At 39.8% G+C, this 21,721-nt stretch overlaps 2 protein-coding genes across 2 annotated transcripts; both read right to left on the bottom strand.

Annotated features, from left to right (window-relative positions):
• Positions 1–5,385: 5,385 nt before the first annotated feature.
• On the bottom strand, positions 5,386–18,572 carry LOC129405975 (olfactory receptor 4C15-like). Its single transcript, XM_055143700.1, has 2 exons — positions 18,177–18,572; positions 5,386–6,366 (listed from the first exon to the last, which is right to left on the bottom strand). Exons 1-2 carry the CDS (start codon positions 18,570–18,572, stop codon positions 5,386–5,388), a joined length of 1,377 nt encoding a protein of 458 aa, XP_054999675.1.
• An 844-nt stretch (positions 18,573–19,416) lies between these two features.
• On the bottom strand, positions 19,417–20,343 carry LOC129405974 (olfactory receptor 4C15-like). Its single transcript, XM_055143699.1, has one exon. It carries the CDS (start codon positions 20,341–20,343, stop codon positions 19,417–19,419), a length of 927 nt encoding a protein of 308 aa, XP_054999674.1.
• Between the last annotated feature and the right edge of the window lie 1,378 nt (positions 20,344–21,721).

The raw sequence follows: 21,721 nt of genomic DNA, 5'->3' as shown, positions 1-21,721 counted from the left end.
TCTCTTAACCTCAGAAGCATGGACTGCATCATCCAGAGTTTTAAATGCTATACACTAATTTGAAATTATTCTTGAAAAAACAAAAATACAAATTATAGATCTCACCAGTTGCTATGGTCTTGAAAATTCAGTGACGGCAACCTTAAACTGTTTGTGGACAAAACTCCTCCAGTGGCTGACCAAAAAGTGAATGTTGTTCTCAGGTCCTGTTTCTAAATCTGAAAGGAATATGAAGCACATCTTAGGTTAGTGAGGTAGAGAATATTCTCTATTGCTTATGAAGCATCGCCCTCAACATGATGTGTGTATGTGAGGGGAATAGAGAATCAATATTTCTAATGTGACTTCCAAATATATATATATATATATATATTCCAAATATAATTGAAAGAGTTTTCTCTGAGAAACCATGAACCAATACACTTGTTCTCAGTTCCCTTGGTGAATTGGACTTTGTCCAGCAGTATGATTTCTTAATGCTGTTACCTGTGGTTTCTTGTGTTTGCAAATCCTTGATGTCCCTGACTAATTAGAACTTTTATCTTATTTATACTTTGTTACCTGCCCTCATTTGTACTTGAATATTATTTCATTCCCTTAAGGAATAGATCAATAAGATTGTGGGATAAGGCTGAGCTGAAATTTCAGTTTATATAGGAAAATGCTGAGTTCTGAGATAAGGTTCAATATCAGTGTGTAAAAAAAAATATGGGAATAATAGTTCTAACTTGTTTGTATTAAATTAATTTTATGAATACAATTGCAAAAGTGAATAGTTTAATCATACATACTCTAATATTCTCACCTCCAGATCTTGACATATCATGATTTTAAATCTTATATATGAATTCTAAAGATGGGAAATTTTCTTTTTCTAATTCTTCAGAAGAAGAAAGCCAGATCTGATTTACTCTGATGGAGTTTGCAATGAGATTGAAGCAGTAAGGAAAACTCAATTTCCTTCAGTAAATTGTAGTATAAGGAGTTTAATGACCTTTATATTTTTATACCACCTATTTTATATTACTCCCCAAAGAGATGAAAAAATCACAATGACTCATCCAAAAGTGGATGCAGAAACCACTTTACAGCCATGACCTATGCAAGAGGGAAAATTTATTTCAATTAAAATTTCTCAAGCTAGAAATTTTAGAAGAACCACCTGAAATGGTCATTTTCCCGGAGGGTGATATTTCACAAATATGTCTATGCAACAGTCGTCTGCCATGGTTCCTACTTGGACATACATCGTGCGTTTTCTACATTTTCCAAATCCCTGCATTGCACGATACTTTACTTTTTTGTTTCTTATAGGACGTTAATAGAATCATGTAATAATATTGTTTGATAATTGTGCAAGAAAAATAATATAACAAGACTATTTTTCCACAAAAGTGAGGATTTTTTGTAATTTTTATACTTTTCATTTTCATAAAGTTGTTCTTAATAGTTCATTTCAATTATATTCTAACACCCATCCCACCACAGTAAGAGAGAATTGTGTGAACGTTGTTGTGTTTCATTCTAGAACCATTTAAGCCGGTATATAAGCGAAGACAAGCAAGTATGTTAAAAACAAACAAATGTGTTCTACTTTAGGTAGACCAGTGGGCTAGAGTATAAGAGGTGGTGAGACCACATGCTCCAGGAAATATTGCATCACTTTCCTCCATGAAGTTTTCTTTATAGTCTTTGGATGTTGGCCATCGATGAAATTACATGGCACCGGGAGCAGTTTGCAGTGTCACTGCCAAGTTACTGGAAAACTGGGGATCTGGGTGGAGGAGGTCCAATAAGAGGAGGCCCAATCCCAATCTGAGCAGGTTTGGAGATCTCAGCCACAGGTCCTGCATACCTGGGTTCCTCTGCTTCTTCCTTAATGTGTAGGTCCATCCGAGTGTGTGGAGAGTGGCCTTGAGCATGACTGCGGCTGGGTCTGGATGTTTTTGGCTGCTGGAGTTCTGCTTAGGGTGGGGAAGGACTCCCTTCAAGGTGCCCCATTGAAGACAGCCTGGGACTGGGGTCAGGACATTCTGCCAACAAAAGTAGTTTAAGTGATAAATATGGCAGTGGTGTTTAAGTATAGTGGTCAGGCATTATCCAGGCATGCAATAAACCACATTCAGTCTTATGCAACCCATAGGGTCTCCAGAGCACTGCCAGGAGTATCCCGTGAGCACAAAGTCAGGAGTAAGCCCTCCCCACCTCCACTGCATAGTCACCTTTCAATTTGTTCCAAGTTAATGAGTAAACTGAGACATTGATGTAGGTGACCCCCTTGGTGACTTACATGAGATGGAGAGGAGAGAGTCGGCCACTTTCTCCACATCCATCTCTGTCATCCAGGGACCAGCTGGGAAGGCGAGGCCTGATAAAGTCTGCAATGGGCAGACTTTTAGAGATAATTGAGATATTTTTGAGTCTAGGAAAGTTCATGAATCTGACTCACCATAACTATTAGGTGAATGCTTTCCACAATAATTTAAAAAACACATTAAGTGTAAAAGTCTTTATAAAGTTGACATTGAGTGTAAGCATCTTGAACAGATTAATTTAAGAATTACAGTGTGAATTACACAAAATGTAAGCACTTTGAAGAAACAAACTGAAGAAAAATTTCAGTTACACTGAAAAAATTTCTAAAATATTATTAAAAAAATAATCTTCCTGGAAAAAGATAAAAGAAAATAAGGGGAGAAGAAAAGAATGAAATGTTATGGATTAAGATGAATTAGGCCTTTATTATATTGGTGATATGAGAGAGTGGTATAGCCATATATCCAAAACACACTGTAGCACTCTCATCCCATCGTTCATCGTTTTGCTCCAGTAGGCACCAGTCATGTCTCCATCATGAGACTTGTTGTTACTGTTTCTGTTATATCAAATATGCCACAGGTAGCTTGCTATGTTTGGCCGTGCGGGTGGGATACTTTTGGTAGCTTGCCGGGCTCTCTGAGAGGGACAGAGGAATTGAACCTGGGTCAGCCGTGTGCAAGGCAAATGCCCTACATGCTGTGCTAGCGCTCCAGTTTTCAAATTCAAATTTTCACCTCCAACATCTTGAATGGATCTGTCATTATGTTTCTGGAGGCCTCATTAAACCCTGTTGAAGTCCTTATTTTAGTATAGAAAGGGCAGTTAGTGGCCATTAAAAGATATCACCTGGCCAGAGACAAAGTGCAGGCCTCTGCTTGTCCTGCGGCTGACCCAGGTTCTAGTCCCAGAACCTCAGGTCCGCAAGAATTGCCAGAGGCTTGAGTTGAGCACCTCTAGGCATGTCTCTGGAAGTCCCCTAACATCTCTGGGGTGACCTGGAGGCTATCCCCAGCACCACAGCCATCATATCCTTGGGCCCTCACATTGAACCACTGGCTTAGAGGACAACAGCCTGCTGGGAATATCCCTGTGTCCCACCCTCATCTTCCTCTCCCCCAGGCAAATAAAGGAAAAGAAGTCAATGCTATAACAGAGATGAAAATCCCTATGAATGTGAACGTGAACTAAGTCTCCTCATTCTTGGCCCGCTCTCCCTCTCTCTCTCACTCGCTCTCTCTCCTCTCCTTGCTCTCCTCATCCATCTTCCTACCCCTTTTCTCTCTCTTCCTCTCTCTTCCTCCTTCTCTCTCTTTCTCTGAATCCCAGTGAACTAAAATCCTTTCACATTCATTGGCTGTGCCTTAGGCATTTTCTAGTCTTGAATGGTGAACAGGTTTAATATGCAGGGCTCCACTCTTGTCTGCTCAAGCCCTACTATATCTGCTAGAAAGAGGGGAAATTCCAGAGTAATTAAAGACACAGCTTTCAAACAGTTCAACAGAACCCTGGAATTCCAAGAAATGAATTTGTGGGAAAGCTTCAACTATAACTCTGAAGCTGAACTTTCTATGTCTACCCAATATTAACCTGTTAGAGAAAGAACTGTGTAATTACAGACATTCTCCCCCAAATGCCCAGAAATTTAACTCCCCTTTGAAGCTTCTAGACATAGGAGGTGGATAGGGATGGAGCTGGTGGTGGCTGTGATGCTGTCATGTGCATTAATGTCACCCCGCCCCCTACCCCATTATATACTCCCTGGGATGATCACAGGACACACTTTCTTTCACTTTCTCTGTCCTTAGGTGAAGACGGGGTGCACAGGGAACGATGTTTAAGAGGGAACATCATTTCTTTCTAACTACTGCTATTTATCATGTACAGGGGCAGCTACAGGCTCCGGGAGGCCAGCTGGGCATGTTCTCCATTCTCCGCTGTCCCTTGAGTCGCCCCTCGTCCCAGTGCTGCCCTCTGCATTAGTCTCCGGGTCTTCTAGCAGCACCCAGAACACTGCCATGCTTTGATGGCTGCAGTTGCGGAAGTTGGCATCTCTGGCTCACCACACCCCATATCCGCTCACAGCCTTGGCATCCGCACAGACAGAGCTTTCAAGTTCGGCATCATGAAGCCTCAGACTGCTTCACATGGGCTCTGTCCAGCAGTTCTCACAGGCACTGTCCAGATTGGAAGCTTCAACCCCGGTATATCCCAAACACAGACTCAACAAAACTGCAAATGTGAGATCTAAACTGTAACTACTGAAACTGTGTAATGTTGACCAACAGTGACGGGCTGGGGGCTGAGGGGGGCATGAGTATGGAAACACTGGTGCAGGGTTGTTGACAGTGGAAATTGGTACTGGTTTTGAAATATTTTATGCCTAACATTCAACTATCAATAACTTTGTAAATTTCAGTTCTTTAATAAATAATTTTTAAAATATAAAGTGTTCCTAAGGAAAAAGAGTTTAGCAGATTTGACTTACCTATTTGTAACAATTTTTAATTATCCTCATAATTCTGGAAAATTTAATTGAATGAGAAGAATTTGTGCATTATTTCAATTCACCATGTTGTTTTTGATATTGAATTCTAATTGTGGATCAAATTTAACTCAATTTACATGTAAGGATTTGAAGATGTATATTGGCTGGAGTGATAGAGTGGGAGGGCATTTGCCTTGCACACAGCTGACCTAGGTTCGAATCCTCTGCCCCTCTAAGAGAGCCTGGAAAGCTACTGAGAGTATCCCGCCCACACTGCAGAGAATGGCAAGCTACCTGTCGCGTATTCAATATGCCAAAACAGCAACAACAAGTCTCAAATGGAGACATTACTGGTGCCTGCATGAGCAAATTGATAAACAATGGGATGACAGTGACAGTGATAGAGAAGATGTTTATTAGGATACCTAAGTAATAGAGGAGTAAATAAAAATTGCCAGGTCTCCAATATGTGTTATTTAATAAATTTTAGTCTTCCTTCAAATAATCAATCAAAAATAATTTTAAGCTTTGAGCACCTGAAGTGTGTATACTTAAATGTTGAAATATTAAACCTCAGTGTTCTACTTTTTACAAAGTTTTGCTATCGAGGTATTCCAAAATTTTCTTATGGCATTCTGGACTTCCTTATTTCTGAAAGTATAAATTACAGGATTCAGCAGAGGAGTTAGCACGATGTAGAATATGCCCAGCATTTTGTCAAAGCTGAAAACAAGTGGAGGACGTGCATATTCAAATACACATGGACCAAAGAATAAAACCACCACAGCAATATGGGATCCACAGGTGGAGAGAGCTTTCCTCTTTCCTTCAGTGCTGTGTCCTCTTAGGGAGAACAGGATGACACCATAGGACACAAGCAACATGGAGAAGATCGCGATGCAAAAAAGTCCACTGTTGGCTGCCACCATTATGCCAAATTTATAAGTGTTAGCACAGGAAAGCTTCATTAATGGGTACAAGTCACACATGAAATGATTGATGATGTTGGGGCCACACAGAGGTAGTTGGGAAGCAAAGGCATTTTGTATACTGGAATGCAGAAAGGCCCCTCCCCAGGCTATCCCCACCAGAATGTTACAGAGCCTTGAGTTCATGATTGTAGTATAATGCAGAGGCTTGCAGATGGCCACATACCTGTCAAAGGCCATGGCTGTGAGGATAATCACCTCTGCACCATCAAAAAAATGAAAACAAAAGATCTGTATCATACAGCCTGCGAATGAGATGGTTTTCTTCTCAGAGACAAGGTCAACAATAATCTTAGGGGCAACAACAGAGGAGACACACACATCCAGGGAGGACAGGGAAGCCAGGAAGAAGTACATTGGGGAGCCCACAAGTGCTGGGCTATTAAGGATGGTCGCCACAATTAGCAGGTTGCCACAGACCGTTGCAAGGTAGACCAATAGAAAAAAAACAAATAATACTTTCTGAACATCAGGGTTTTGTGAAATCCCTAGGAGAACAAATTCACTTACAAAACTTTGGTTTTGCATGATTCCCCAGGAAAATCTCAGAGCTACCACAGTGGGTATATTGATCTGCAAATATAAGCATGAAAAGCTCATATCAGACAGTTTTATTACCACAGGGTTCATAAGATGACTCATCTATGTGAAGATTATCTTTGCTATTTCTACAATCAATGTGATGCAAAATGAGATTGTTTTATAAGTGTAGTGTGTATTATCAAGTAAAAATGTAGAGAGAACTTATTATTAAACAGCAAATTTAGCTCTGATTTCTGAGTAGGTGCAAAGCCAGAAGTGAAAAGTTTGCCAGATAACTCTCATTGTACTGCAAGATCTGATCATTTAAATAATTTGCTAGAATCTTCTACAAAGGGATATCTGCTCATTTCTGGTTTGGTTCTTACATGGTTGTGAATGAAATTGTTCATTTTTATTTCCCCTCTACATCATATTTTTCACACAAGAATGAAAACCCATATCTGTGTGTTTCTTTTGAATTTTAATGCTTTTTTTTTGCTTTTGGGTCACACCCGGCGATGCACAGGGGTTACTCCTGGCTCTGCACTCAGGAATTACCCCTGGCGGTGCTCAGGGGACCATATGGGATGCTGGGATTAGAACCCAGGTCGGCCTCGTGCAAGGCAAATGCCCTACCCGCTGTGCTATTGCTCCAGCCCCATGAATTTTAATGTTTTACTGTATAGATTTTTTTCTTTCTAAAAGTTTTAAATGATGTCTGTGTGGTTTTGTATGTGTAGTATCACCTTATCTGTGAATAGTGAGAGTTGAAAATCTTTACCCAATTTAATGTTTCTAATTTCTCTTTATTGCCTTATTGCTCTGGCTAAGACTTATTCAATACAATGCCTAACAATAGTGTTAAGGGTAGACAATTTCCTGATGCGTAGTCTCATAGGAAAGCATTGAGGTTTTTCTCCACTAAGTCTAATGCTCCCTGTGGATTTGTCAAATGTAATTTTTACAATATTGAATTAAGTTCCTTCAAACTTCATTTTTTTGAGCTTTTATCAAAAATTTGTTTCAAATTGTATCCTAAGACATTCTGTGCAAGGCTGGGGGAAGGAGAGAGACATTGGCTCCATGTTGGGGAATTAGTGACACTGTGATGGTAGCCTGGTGAAGAAGCTTTGCGAGTATCAGAATATGACAGGAAAATTTTAAACTACATTACCACAATAAAGGAAGTTCGAGAATCTACCTGAGAGCTCTCAGTATAGCAGGATAATTATTTATTTTCATGTCAATCATAATGTTAGCGTAAGAATAGGGATAACTTTCTCATTAAGACAATAACTTACCTACAAGTAAAATGAGGGAAAAGAAAGGTTCAGTGGTGCTTAAAAATCATGTCTATTTGTAGAGTGTCTGAATTGTTATAACATTATAGATGAAATGTCCATTTACCATAAAAATGAATCTGTAGAAAAAACAAAACTCTAGACATATACACATCACATCACAAATATGCAGGTTTGGGTATCAATTTTTTCTAGTATCTATCCATTCTATTATCAGAGCAGGTTGGGTTCCTGGACATGCCTACACAAATGAACGCCACTGGCAACAATAAGCTTCCATCAGACAAGATTCTAAATAAATTCTGTCTGGCATTGTATTATTCAACAATATTAAATAGCACTGTAACACTGTCGCACTTTTGTCCTGTTGTTCATCGATCTGCTTGAGCGGGCACCAGTAATGTTTCCATTGTGAGACTAATTATTACTGTTTGTGGCATATAGAACATGCCACGTTTAGCTTGCCATGCTCTACCATGCGGGCGGGATTCTTTCAGTAGCTTGCCAGGCTCTCCGAGACGGACAGAGGAATTGAACCCAGGTCGGCCGTATGCAATACCCTACATGCTGTGCTATTGCTCCAACCCAATAATATTAAATAGTAAAGAATATCAATGTGTGGGTCATTGGTGATGAGATATCTTAGTATTAGAACAGTCGGCATAAGTGTATTTATTCTCCTTCAATAAATAAGAATCAGATTCAGGCACACCTAGTTTCAAAGCAGTCATGTGTCATTGGAAAAACCCCTTAAGCACTTTCTTGGAGTGATTCAGTGGTAAGACTATATGGTAAGACTATATGAACTCCCTAAGCTACAAGAGTCAAGTAATATAATTACAGACACTCTTACTGTGTATAAATCAAGAGATATTATAAAATATTAATTCCAGGATTATTTTTAAGCAGTGTTCACATACAGAAGGTAGCTAGAAATATTAAGACTTTCAGGAATAATATGAACTGAATTATATTATTTACCCATAATTTCAATTTTTCAACACGTAAAAGTTCAGAGAAAGGAAACCTGAAAGAAATTGAGTATAGTCTTATTTCTAGCCAGTTTGAATATTTCCCATGTGTGAAACTAACTTGGGTACATAATGCACAATCTTATACTAATTTTCTTTAGTTGGGGGTTTCTTTAATCCTAGTAATCCTAAGGACTTACTTCTGGCTCTGCACTAAGAGATCAATTCTGATGGGACACCATGGAGCATAAGTGCCCTATCTCTGGTTCCATTATGTTAAATTATTTTAATTTTTATATCTTTAAGTTAGTTACCATGAGATACATAGTTACAAAGCTGTTCAGAATCAGGCTTTAGTCCTACAATGACCCAACACCCATTCCCGCACTAATGACCATAACCGACCACCAATGATCCCCAGTGTCCCTCCTGCCAGCTCCCCGTCTTAAATTTTTTTTTTTTTTTTTTTTTTGCTTTTTGGGTCACACCCGGCGATGCACAGGGGTTACTCCTGGCTCTGCACTCAGGAATTACCCCTGGCGGTGCTCAGGGGACCATATGGGATGCTGGGATTTGAACCCGGGTCGGCCGCGTGGAAGGCAAACGCCCTACCCGCTGTGCTATTCCTCCAGCCCCCTTAAAATTTTTAATATTAAAAACTTTCTACAAGAAGGCATGACTGAGATTCAATATGCCAATTCTCTACTTTCACTTTGATATTGCTTTTAGCTCTATGTGCCTCTCTAGAAAGAGACATATTTTATTTATGTTTGACCTAGAAGACCACTATGGTCTTTCCTGTCCAGACAGCCACCAGTTGGGGGTGCCCCAGAGATAGTTCAGGTTCCTTGTGACTATGCTGACTAAGCTCTGAGCATCTTTATAGCTTATCACCTTGGGATTGGCTGACCCTGTACCAACGTGATCTAAAATTTCTTTATTTATTTTGGCAGCAAAATCATTTTAAGACCTTATTCCTTCTACAAATAGTAAGTTTTAATTTTTGAGTGTATACAATATTAGGACTTCTGTAAAAAAAAGTGTTAGGTTAACTTTAAGATAGTTGTAAGAGTGGAGAAGAGAGGTGTATCAAAGACTGGAGTGCAATCCCATTGTATGGTTCTCTGAGCTCTTATGGGAGTGACTCCTAAACATAAAATCAGAAAATGTTCTGGGGCTGGAGCGATAGCACAGCGGGTAGAGCTTTTGTCTTGCACTCGGTTGACCCAGGTTCGAATCCCAGCATCCCATATGGTCCCCTGAGCACCGCCAGGAGTAATTCCTGAGTGCAGATCCAGGAGTAACCCCTGTGCATCGGCGGGTGTGACTGAAAAAGAAAAAAAATCAGAAAAAGTTCCAGGTGTGGCAAAAAATGCCAAATGTCAGCTTTACTGTAATAATATATAAAGCAGTAACTTTTAGGTGAATTTATATTTGCCTATATTCGTAATATATCATATTCAATCAGCCTTTTAAAAGCATAGATGGGGCTGGAGCGATAGGACAGCGGGTAGGGCATTTGCTTTGTACCCTGCCAACCCGGGTTCGATTCCCAGCATCCCATATGCTCCCCCGATCACCTCCAAGAGTGATTCCTGAGTGATGAGTCAGGAATGACCCCTGTGCATCGCCGGTTGTGACCCAAGAAAAGCAAAAACAAAATTAAATAAATAAAAATAGAAGCATTGTCAAAACCTCCATTACTAATTTTCTTTCCTGTGTATTGCCGTCAATCCATTGTAAATGAGATCCAATATGATTATTTACCACAATGAGTTATTAATTCTTTATATGTCTTCCTAGACTGACCACATGGGTATTATATTTTCCTCTGATATCAGATTCATTTCCTACTCACAATATAGCTCTGCTGGTATATTGCATATTTCAACTTTTAATACCAGTGGAATATAATATTAAATATTGATGGAATTTATATGTTATTATAATTTTTTATAATAATATATAGCATGTAGGGTGTTTTCCTTGCTGTGACCGACCCAGGTTTGACTCCTTTGTCCCTCTCATAGAGCCCAGAAAGATACCGAGAGTATCCCGCCCACATGGCTGAGCCTGGCACACTACCATAGCGTATTCCATATGCCAGAAACACTAACAACAAGCCTCACAATGGAGATGTTACTGGTGACTGCTTGAGCAAATCGATAAAAAACAGGACAACAGTGCTACAGTGCTACTAAAATTTATATTTATATTACTTATCATTTATTATAATACAATGTAAAATGTTAAATATTATTTAAAATAAATAATTTTAAATTTTAAATATTATAAAAATTATATTACTTATAATTTATATTAGTATAATATATCACTGTTACTGTCACTGTCAATACATAGCTCATCGATTTGCTCGGGCAGGCACCAGTAACATATCCATTTTGAGACTTGTTGTTACTGTTTTTGGCATATCAAATACACCAGGGGCAGCTTGGCAGGCTCTGCCTTGTGGCCAAGATTCTCTCTGTAGGTTGCTGGGCTCTCCAAGAGAGGCGGATAATCGAACTTGGGTCGGCTGCAGGCAAGGCAAATGACCTACCTGCTATGCTATCGCTCCAGTCCACTATAATATATATTACTATAATTTAACTATAATATAAATAATTTAGTATTTATATATTACTAGTCCAGTATTGATGAAATGTAACTACACCATTATCATTTTGATCAATGTCTTACTTTATTTCTGTTTTCTTGATGATTAGATTCATTTAAAGAAAGAGATAAAACTACAACTGTGAACATGAAAACATTTCAGATTTTCTGCATTTAACTATATCTGATTAATGTGAGAAAAAAGCATAAGGCTATTTGCAATATTAAGTGCACTCATATAATTAAGTGGGATTTTATAATTGAATGGTTCTGCTCAGTGACTCGTATCAAATTTTTAAAACTACATAGGACTTTTCATAAAATACCAAGTTATGTATTTTGCATCAATGCTCAAAATTATGAAAGACAGCTGAATTACAATACCCCTATATTATTATTATTTATACAGCCTATAAATCTAAAATATCAGTATGAGAGACTTTGTGATGCCTAATAAACGAAGCCATTAGAAAGCATAAATTAATTGCTAATGGAAAGCTCAATTTATTCTCAAAAAAACAGGCACATGTTTCATTTCTGAAAGCTACTCCAATCATGATCCCAAGTTCTTTTACCAAGTATCTTAGTGTTTATTATATCAGAAGTGCCGTTCTATATACATGGATATATGAAAATGCAATCTAATTTAAAAAGTGAAATCTAGGGCAAGAAAGGTATGTTACTAGCTCAAGCCTACACAGCTAAAAGGCTGTCTTAACCTCAGAAGCATGGACTGCATCATCCAGAGTTTTAAATGCTATACAATAATTTGAAATTATTCTTGAAAACACAAAAATACAAATTATAGATCTCACCAGATGCTATTCTCTTGAAAATTCAGTGATGGCAAACTTTAATTGTTTGTGTACAAAACTCTTCCAGTGGCTGGCCAAAAAGTGAATGTTGTTCTCAAGTCCTGTTTCTACATCTGAAAAGTATATGAAGCACAGCTTAGGTTAGTGAGGTAGAGAATATTCTCTATTGCCTATGAAGCATTGCCCTCAACATGATGTGTGTATGTGAGGGGAATAAAGAATCAATATTTCTAATGTGACTTCCAAATAAATATGTATATATTCCAAATATAATTGAAAGAGTTTTCTCTGAGAAACCATGAACCAATACACTTGTTCTCAGTTCCCTTGGTGAATTGGACTTTTTCCAGAAGTATGATTTTCTAATGAAGTATGATTACCTGTTGCTTGGTTTCTTGTTTTTGCAAATCCTTGATGTCCCTGACTAATTAGAACTTTTATCTTATTTGTTACTCTTTGTTAAGTGCCCTCATTTGTACTTGAATATTATTTCATTCCCTTAAGGAATAGATCAATGAGTTTGTGAGATAAGGCTGAGCTGATATTTCAGTTTACTTAGGAAAATGCTGAGTTCTGAGATAAGGCTCAATCTCAGTGTGTAAGAAAAAATATGGGAATCAGAGTTCTAACTTGTGTATATTAAATTAACTTTATGAATACAATTGCAAAAGTGAATAGTTAAATCATACATACTCCAATATTCTCTCCTCTTGATCTAGACATCTCATGATTTTAAATCTAATATATGAATTCTAAAGATGGGAAATTTTCTTTTTCTAATTCTTCAGAAGAAGAAAGCCAGATCTGATTTACTCTGATGGAGTTTGCAATGAGATTGAAGCAGCAGGGAAAACTCAATTTCCTTCAGTAAATGGTAGTATAAGGAGTTTAATTACCTTTATATTTTTATACCACCTATTTTATGTTACTCCCCATAAAGATAAAAAAAATCACAATGACTCATCCAAAAGTGGATGCAGAAACCACTATACAGCCATGACCTATGCAAGAGGGAAAACTTATTTCAAGTAAAATTTCTCATGTTTTAACATAGAAGAACCACCTGACATGGTCATTTTTCCCAGGAGGGTGATATTTCACAAATATGTCTATGCAACAGACTTCTGCCATGGTTCCTACTTGGAAATACATCATGCGTTTTCTGCATTTTCCAATTCCCTGCATTTCCCGATACTTTACTTTTTTGTTTCTTACAGGACTTTTATAGAATCATGTAATAATATTGTTTGATGATTGTGCGAGAAAAATAATATAACTAGACTAATATTTCCACAAAAGTGGGGATTTTTTGCTATTTTCATAAAGTAGTTCATAATAGTTCATTACAATTATATTCTAACACCCACACTATCACAGAAAGAGAGAAGTATGTGAAGGTTGTTGTGTTTCATTCTAGAACCATTTAAGCCCGTATATAAGCGAAGACAAGCAAGTATGTTAAAACCAAACAAATGTGTTCTACTTTAGGTACACCAGTGGGCTAGAGTATAAGAGGTGGTAAGGCCGCATGTTCCAGGAAATATTGCATCACTTTCTTCCAGGAGATTTTCTTTATAGTCCTTGAATCTTGGCCATTGATGAAATTACATGGCACCGGGGGCAGTTTGCGGGTGTGACTGCCAAGCTACTGGAAAACTGGGGATCTGGGTGGAGGAGGCTCAATCCGAGGAGGTCCAATCCCAATCTAAGCAGGCTTGGAGATCTCAGCCACAGGTCCTGCATATCTGGGTTCCTCTGCTGCTTCCTTCATGTTTGAGGTTCATCCGAGTGTGTGGAGAGTGGCCTTGATCAGGACTGTGGCTGGGTTCTGGACATTTTTGGCTGCCAGGGTTCTGCTTTGGGTGGGGAAGGACTCCCCTTCAAGGTGGACCATTGAAGACAGCCTGGCACTGGGGTCAGGACATTCTGCCAACAAAAGTGCTTTGAGAGATAAATATGGCAGTGGTGTTTATGTTTAGTGGTCAGGGCATTATCCAGGCATGGAAGAAACCACATTCAGTCTTATGCAACCCATCGGGTCTCCAGAGCACTGCCAGGAGTAACCCATGAGCACAAAGTCAGGAGTAATCCCTTAGCACCACTGGATGTGACCCCAAAACAACAAGAAAAAAAAGAGTTCAATGAAAGATTAAATACAAGGTTTTCCAATACTAAAATACTATAAGTTTTCAAGCTCCTAAAAAACTTGAATGGTTTATTATCGTAATTGAATTTAAAATTTGTGTTCCTTGTACATTAGACACTTGAAAAAAAAGCATTCTGTGATCAAGCATCTGAATTTCACATCACCTTGTCCTTGAGGTCCCATTATTTACCCTTCTCTGGAACTTTATTTCCCTCACATTAGGTTTTCCCTGCATGAAGGTTTCTGTACAAGCTTTTTCTTTTACTTTTAATGTTCATCCCCAGGATTGGTTCAGGATATCTCTGTCTCATCCATCAGCTCTCCATTTAGATACCACCTCTCTGAAAAGTTTCCGCCATGTTTTCTCCAATAACTTTCCCTTCTGCATTTCTAAGGCTGTACTTTCAAGGATTTCAAATGTGTTCAAGAATGTTAAATACACAACCAGCCCTCCTATACGCAACTCAGAAATCCCAGTGTCATTTGATGTCTGTTAACACTTCTTCCCACAATTCCTTCTTCCTCAGCCCTGACCTCCCCCTCCCCACCTCCAATGTATACCTTTAAATTTGTTCCAAGTTAATGAGTTAACTGAGACATTGATATAGGTGACCCCCTTGGTGACTTACATGAGATGGAGAGGAGAGAGTCGGCCACTTTCTCCAGATCCATCCCTGTCATCCAAGGACCAGCTGGGAAGGCGAGGACTGATAAAGTCTGCAAGGGCCCCTTCACACAGACCTCCAATCCAGCTAGCCCCTCTATGTAGCTGTCAAACCACAACTGACATTCAATTGCTCTGCCCTGCTCAGGAGTTAGTCTCTAGCACCCCTTCTGAGGGAACATTGAACTTGGGCTGCAGCAAGGAACTGCTCTTTGCAGAAAATGAAAGTCGATCCTAGTCCTTACCCAGGCAGGCCGTCCAGGTCCTTGTCTTTCCCATGGAAGAGAACGTTAGGAGTTGAAGATAAGTGAAGTAAAGAGAGGAATAGTGAAGTAAAAATGGTTTTTATTTGGAGGCTTTGAGGAAGAGGAAGAAGAGAGAGTAATGCACGCAAGCAAGAACATGGGCTTCTCCAAAGCCAGAGAAAGCCACAGTGTTCATCTCAAGTGGGGACATGCAGGCGACACATGTGCTTGGCCATGTGTCAGCTGTCCATAGTGCTGAGAATGCTCTGTCAGGCAGTAACCTTCCTCTCTGACCAGATACCCCTCATTGATAAATGCCTCTAGGCCAGACTGGTGCAGTCAGACTCCCGCTGGGGGAGGCCAATTTTCAGTCCCACTAGAGAAGATGGGGAGCAGGTCATAAGCAGCACTCTCTGAAAATACTTATATTCTTATAACCAACACTAATGACTGTTCATAACACCCAAATTATAGTGTATTGTCATAAATATGCTATATAATTTGTGCTTACAAAATATCATAGATTTTTTTTTTTGCTTTTTGGTTCATGCCTGGCGATGCATAGGGGCTACTCCTGGCTTTGCACTCAGGAATTACCCCTGGCAGTGCTCACGAGACTATATGGGATGCTGGGAATCAAACCCGTGTCGGCCGCGTGCAAGGCAAATGCCCTACCCACTGTGCTATTACTCCAGCCCCTATCAGAAAGTTTTAAAACATATTCTAGAGTCAGAAAAGTTATGTGAGTAGTTCTCTTACACAGTTAAATGACAGGCCTGTTGTTCTATTCAATTCAGAAGTATAGGATACAATACCTATAGTTTGAAATGCTATATAACAATTTTTAGTCCTTCCTGAAATCACAAAACTACAAATGATACATTTCCCCACTTGTAAGTCTCTGGAAGATTCTGGTAATGACAAACTCCTATCTCTGTGGATAAGTATGCACTGGTCATTCTAGAGACTGGCCATTGAATTTCAAAAGTGGCAAAGAAATATAGTCATGGATTTAAACAGATGATTGACTCTAACTTGATTCTGTGAAAAACAAGTTTTCAAAAAGACTATATTGGAATTTTCTATGGAGAAATATTGTAGACATAGTCATGCAAATTATTCATTTGCCTCAAAACAATTATATACAACATATAATCCTTATAATCTTTACATGAGGATAAAATTTTATTTGTAGAGAGTTAGAGATGCTCTAATAATTACAAACTTCAATTAGCATCCCAAATGATCCTAAAATTTGCAAAGATAAAATTATTTCATAACTAAAGTTTTGTAGGGAAGTAAGGCCAAACCGAATTAAGTTCTGCTCTCAGAGAGGACAATCAGCAGGGAATAAAGATGATCCTGAGAACTGGCTTTCAGTAAGAAGCATATTATCCCTCTATTAGGGAAATGGAGAGATAAGACAGTCAAGGGAATGCAACAATGGTAGACATAACTGGACAAGGAGGGGAAGCTGAAAGATAGTCAACTGTTGTGCATGAAACCTTATCAGGAACAATACTATGAACCACTGGGCCAAAAGTTGTAAAAAGCACCTTGCATAGGGGCAGAGTGGTGGGTGGGACCCCAAGCTGAGGGTGGTGGGAGGGGTATTGGTGGAGGGAAGTGGACACAAGTGAAGAGATTGGTGTTGAAACATCATATACTTGAAACTAATCATGTGTATCTTTGTCATTCGCTGTAACTAAATAAAATAAAAATAAAGATGCCCTAAAGCATCATTGTGTTCAACCTTAGTTACACTATGGCCAACTTATGGCCACAATGTCTTCCCAGGACTCCATCCCTCCAATTGGCCCTCTAACCACAAGCTGTCACCCCATTTACATGATTTTCAGCTATAGTCCCAGGAATTTTTCTGTCCTACAAGAGCTCTTCTTGACCCCAGTTGAGAAACTCATCTAAAGAATCTTAAGAAGATGAGTAGCATGTATCATTCGGAAAAAGAAATTTGTGACCTTTATAAAATCTACATTTATGTCAAAAGACAAACTTCGGATTTTAATTTACAAGCAGACAATGGAAAAACATGAGTTAGATCCTCACTGTCATCCCATTGCTCATCGATTTGTTCAAGCGGGCACCAGTAACGTCTCCATTGTGAGACTTGTTGTCACTGTGTTTGGCATATTGAATACACCACAGGGAGCTTGCCAGGCTCTGCCTGCCATGCGGGGTAGATACTCTCGGTAGCTTGCTCGGTTCTTCGAGAGAGGTGGAAGAATCAAACCTGGGTCAGGGTCATGCAAGGTGACCGCCCTACCGACTGTGCTATCACTGGAGTCCACACAAAAGAGGTTACCACGGAAAAATACGCACAGTCCATTTTAGATGTATGAAAATTTTCAATTAAGGAAAGGGGCTTCAGAGAGGTGGCAAGTAGGTGCATTCCGTGCGGGCCCATTGTGGGGAGGGACAGCGTGTCCTCCACAGCTCACTCTACTCCGCAAGCTTGGCCAGTCTCCTGGGCCCTAGGCCAAAGCACCTTCTGACACTTGTCCACCCAGGACAGCTCCCTCTGGGACTTCAGGTTGGAGCAGTTTAAACTTGGCCTTCAGGGGCTGGAGTGATAGCACAGTGGGTAGGGCGTTTGCCTTGCAGGCGGACGACCCGTGTGCAATTCCCAGCATCCCATATGGTCCCCTGAGTACCGCCAGGGGTGATTCCTGAGTGCATGAGCCAGGAGTGACCCCTGTGCATCACCGGGTGTGACCCCAAAAGCAAAAAAATTAAAAAATAAAATAAATAAACTGGCCTTAAGCTCTGAAAGGGAATATAAGCTCAAGGACTAACTGAGCAGCTCTTGCACCCAGATACCGTTTTCAGCTCAAGCACCGAGCTCAAGTCTGTTCCTCATGAGTGAAGACAGATGATTGTGTTTTTTTTTCTTTTTTTAAAAAAATTTATTGAATCACTGTGAGATAGTTACAAGCTTTCATGCTTGGGTTACAGTCTCACAATGATCAAACACCCATCCCTCCACCAGTGCATATTCCCCAGGAGCAATATCCCGTGTATAACCCCCCTTCCCACCCTATGGCATTCTATGGCAGAGAATATTCCGCATACTCTCTCCCTCTACCCAGGGTTCCTGGGGAGAGGGAACACCTGGATCTGAAGACCAGAAGGACTTGCCCTCGGTGTAACCAGAGCGTTTCCTAGAGCTGGAGCTCAGCAACGCAGAGTCGAGGAACACACAGGGGAGCCGGCTCCAACACCGGCGTGAAGGAGGCAAGGATGGGCTACAGGAGCTCCTAGAAACCACACCGCACCCCTCCGACCCTCTCTCCACAGTCCCCACACTCCCCTGCCCCGGCCGCACTCCTGGGCAGGGTCCCCTTGGACGGGCCTGCTCCTCTCCGGCCAAACAGAGCCCCGCCGTCTGGCCTTCTGCGATGGATGCGCTCCTCCAGGCAGCTTGGCTGGAGACCACCTCGGTGGCAGCCTCAGCTGTCCACCCAGAGCCCTGCTCACTCATCTCCCACCCTGAAAACGTCCCCTGTGCAGTGGGCTGCAGAGCATGCCCTGGGGGTAGCCCTGAGGTCAGGCAGGGAGCACAACAGTCAAACAATCAAATCTGAAAATGAGCCTGAGGGGGGAAGAAACAGCAAATAAAGAAAGTGTAGATATTCAAGGTATTTTCCCCAAATGCCCGCGTGAATCAGCAGGTTTTAAAACATTCCTTGCTGCTGCTGGAGAGCCAGGCAGGGCAGGGCTCTCTCCCTGCTTGCGGGCAGCCCCGGGGCTATCCCAGGCACCATACACAGCCCCCCTCGCCCAATCCTGCCTGGAGTGACCTTTGAGCACAGAGGCAGGAGTCAGCCCTGAGCACTGCCGGGTGGTCCAAAAACAACAACAGAGAGGAAGTCCAAACAATCAGACCACAAGATAGGTGATTTGTCTGATTCTCTTGAAGACAGATTACATCCTTCCACAAAAAATTAAAAGAATTTCATTTTAATTGGCTCATAAATACTGGCAAAAATACTACAAAGATTATTAACAGAAAGAAAGAAGGCAAATCCCGCAAGTTCTTTCTTTGCCCGAATGAGAAAAAAAGAAAAAGGAATACTTCAATGTCAAGCATGGGTGGGAAAAACTCTATAAAATTTCATTTCACTGGCGGTTAAGTGTACATTTAAACACAGAGATTTACACAGTAATAGAGGAGTAAAAAACATTTTTCCCAGGTCTCCTATATATGTTACTAAATGAATTTTAGTCTTCCTTCAAATAGTCAATCAAAAAAAGCTTTAAGCCAGGAGAACTTTAAGTTTGTATATTTAAATGTTGAAATTTTAAACCTCAGTGTTCTACTTTTTTCAAAGTTTTGCCATTGAGGTATTCCAAAATTTGCTTATGGCATTCTTGACTTCCTTATTTCTGAAGGTATAAATTACAGGATTCAGCAGAGGAGTTAGTATGCTATAGAATATGCCCAGCATTTTGTCAAAGCTATAAACAAGTGGAGGCCGTGCATATTCAAATATACATGAACCAAAGAATAAAACCACCACAGCAATGTGGGATCCACAGGTGGAGAGCGCTTTCCTCTGTCCTTCAGTGCTGTGTCCTCTTAGGGAGAACAGGATGATGCCATAGGACACAAGCAACATGGAGAAGATCACGATGCAAAAAAGTCCACTGTTGGCTGCCACCATTATGCCAAATTCATAAGTGTTAGCACAGGAAAGCTTCATTAATGGGTACAAGTCACACATGAAATGATTGATGATGTTGGGGCCACAAAGAGGCAATTGGGAAGCAAAGGCATTTTGGATAATGGAATGCAGAAAGCCCCCTGCCCACGCTACCCCCACCAGAATGTTACATAGCCTTGAGTTCATGATTGTAGTATAATGCAGAGGTTTGCAGATGGCCACATACCTGTCAAGGGCCATGGCTGTGAGGATAATCGCCTCTGCCACAGCAAAAAGATGAAAACAAAAGATCTGTATCATACAGCCTGCGAATGAGATGGTTTTCTTCTCAGAGACAAGGTCAACAATAATCTTAGGGGCAACGACAGAGGAGATACATACATCCAGGGAGGACAGGAAAGCCAGGAAGAAGTACATTGGGGAGCCCACGAGTGCTGGACTATTAAAGATGGTCGCCACAATCAGCATGTTGCCACTGACCGTTGCAAGGTAGACCAATAGAAAAAAAGCAAATAATACTTTCTGAACAACAGGGTTTTGTGAAATCCCCAGGAGAACAAATTCACTTACAAAACTTTGGTTTTGCATGATTTCCCAGGAAAGTCTCAGAGCTACCACAATGGGTATATTGATCTGCAAATGTAAGCATGAAAAACTCATATCAGACAGTTTTATTATCACAGGGTTCATAAGATAACTCATCTATGTGAAAATTATCTTTGCTATTTCTGCAATCAATGTGATGCAAAATGAGGTTGTTTTATAAGTGGTAGTGTGTATTATCAAATAAAAATGTAGAGAGAACTTATTATTAAACAGCAAATTTAGCTATCATTTCTGAGTAGGTGCAAAGCCAGAAGTGAAAAGTTTGCCAGATAACTCTCATTGTATTGCAAGATCTGATCATTTAAATCATTTGCTAGAATCTTCTACAAAGGGATATCGGCTCATTTCTGGTTTGGTTCTTACATGGTTGTGAATGAAATTGTTCATTTTTATTTCTGCTCTACATCATATTTTTCACAGAAGAAGGAAAAACTATATCTGTGTGTTTCTTTTGAATTTTAATGTTTTACTGTATAGATTTTTTTCAATCTAAAAGTTTTAAATGATGTCTGTGTGGTTTTTTATGTGTAGTATCACATTATTTGTGAATAGTGAGAGTTGAACATCTTTACCCATTTGAATGTTTCTAATTTCTCTGTATTGCCTTATTGCTCTGGCTAAGACTTCTTCAATACAATGCCTAACAATAGTGTTAAGGGCAGACAGTTTCCTGATGCTTAGTCGCATAGGAAAGCATTGAAGTTTTTCTCCACTAAGTCTAATGTTCCCTGTGGATTTGTCAAATGTAATCTTTACAATCTTGAATTAAGTTCCTTCAAACTTCATTTTGTTGTGCTTTTATCAAAAATTAGTTTCAAATTGTATCCTAAGTCATTCTGTGCAAGGCTGGGGGAAGGAGAGAGACATTGGTTTCATGGTGTGGAGTTACTGACACTGTGATGGTAGCCTGGTGAAGAAGCTTTGCAAGTAACATAAATTGAGAGGAAAATTTTAAACTACATTACCACAATAAAAGAATTTAGAGAACATACCTGGTAGCTCTCAGTGTAGCAGGATAATTATTTATTTTCATATCAATCATAATCTTAGAGTACGAATAGAGATAACTTTCTCAACAAGATAATAACTGACCTACAAGTAAAATGAGGGAAAAGAAAGGTTCAGTGGTGCTTAAAAATCAGGTCTATCAGTAGAGTGTCTGAATTGTTATAACTTTACAGAAGAATTGTCCATTTACTATAAAAATGAATCTGTAGAAAAAAACAAAACTCTAGATATATACACATCACATCACAAATATGCAGGTTTGGGTATCAATTTTTTCCTATAATTTATCCATTCTATTATCAGAGCAGGTAGGGTTCCTGGAAAATGTCTATACAAATGAATGCCAATGGTA

This window comes from Sorex araneus, chromosome 6 (genome assembly GCF_027595985.1).
Source record: "Sorex araneus isolate mSorAra2 chromosome 6, mSorAra2.pri, whole genome shotgun sequence".
NCBI lineage: Eukaryota > Metazoa > Chordata > Mammalia > Eulipotyphla > Soricidae > Sorex > Sorex araneus.
Note: the sequence above shows the minus strand (reverse complement) of the source record. Positions and strands in the feature narration are given on the sequence as shown.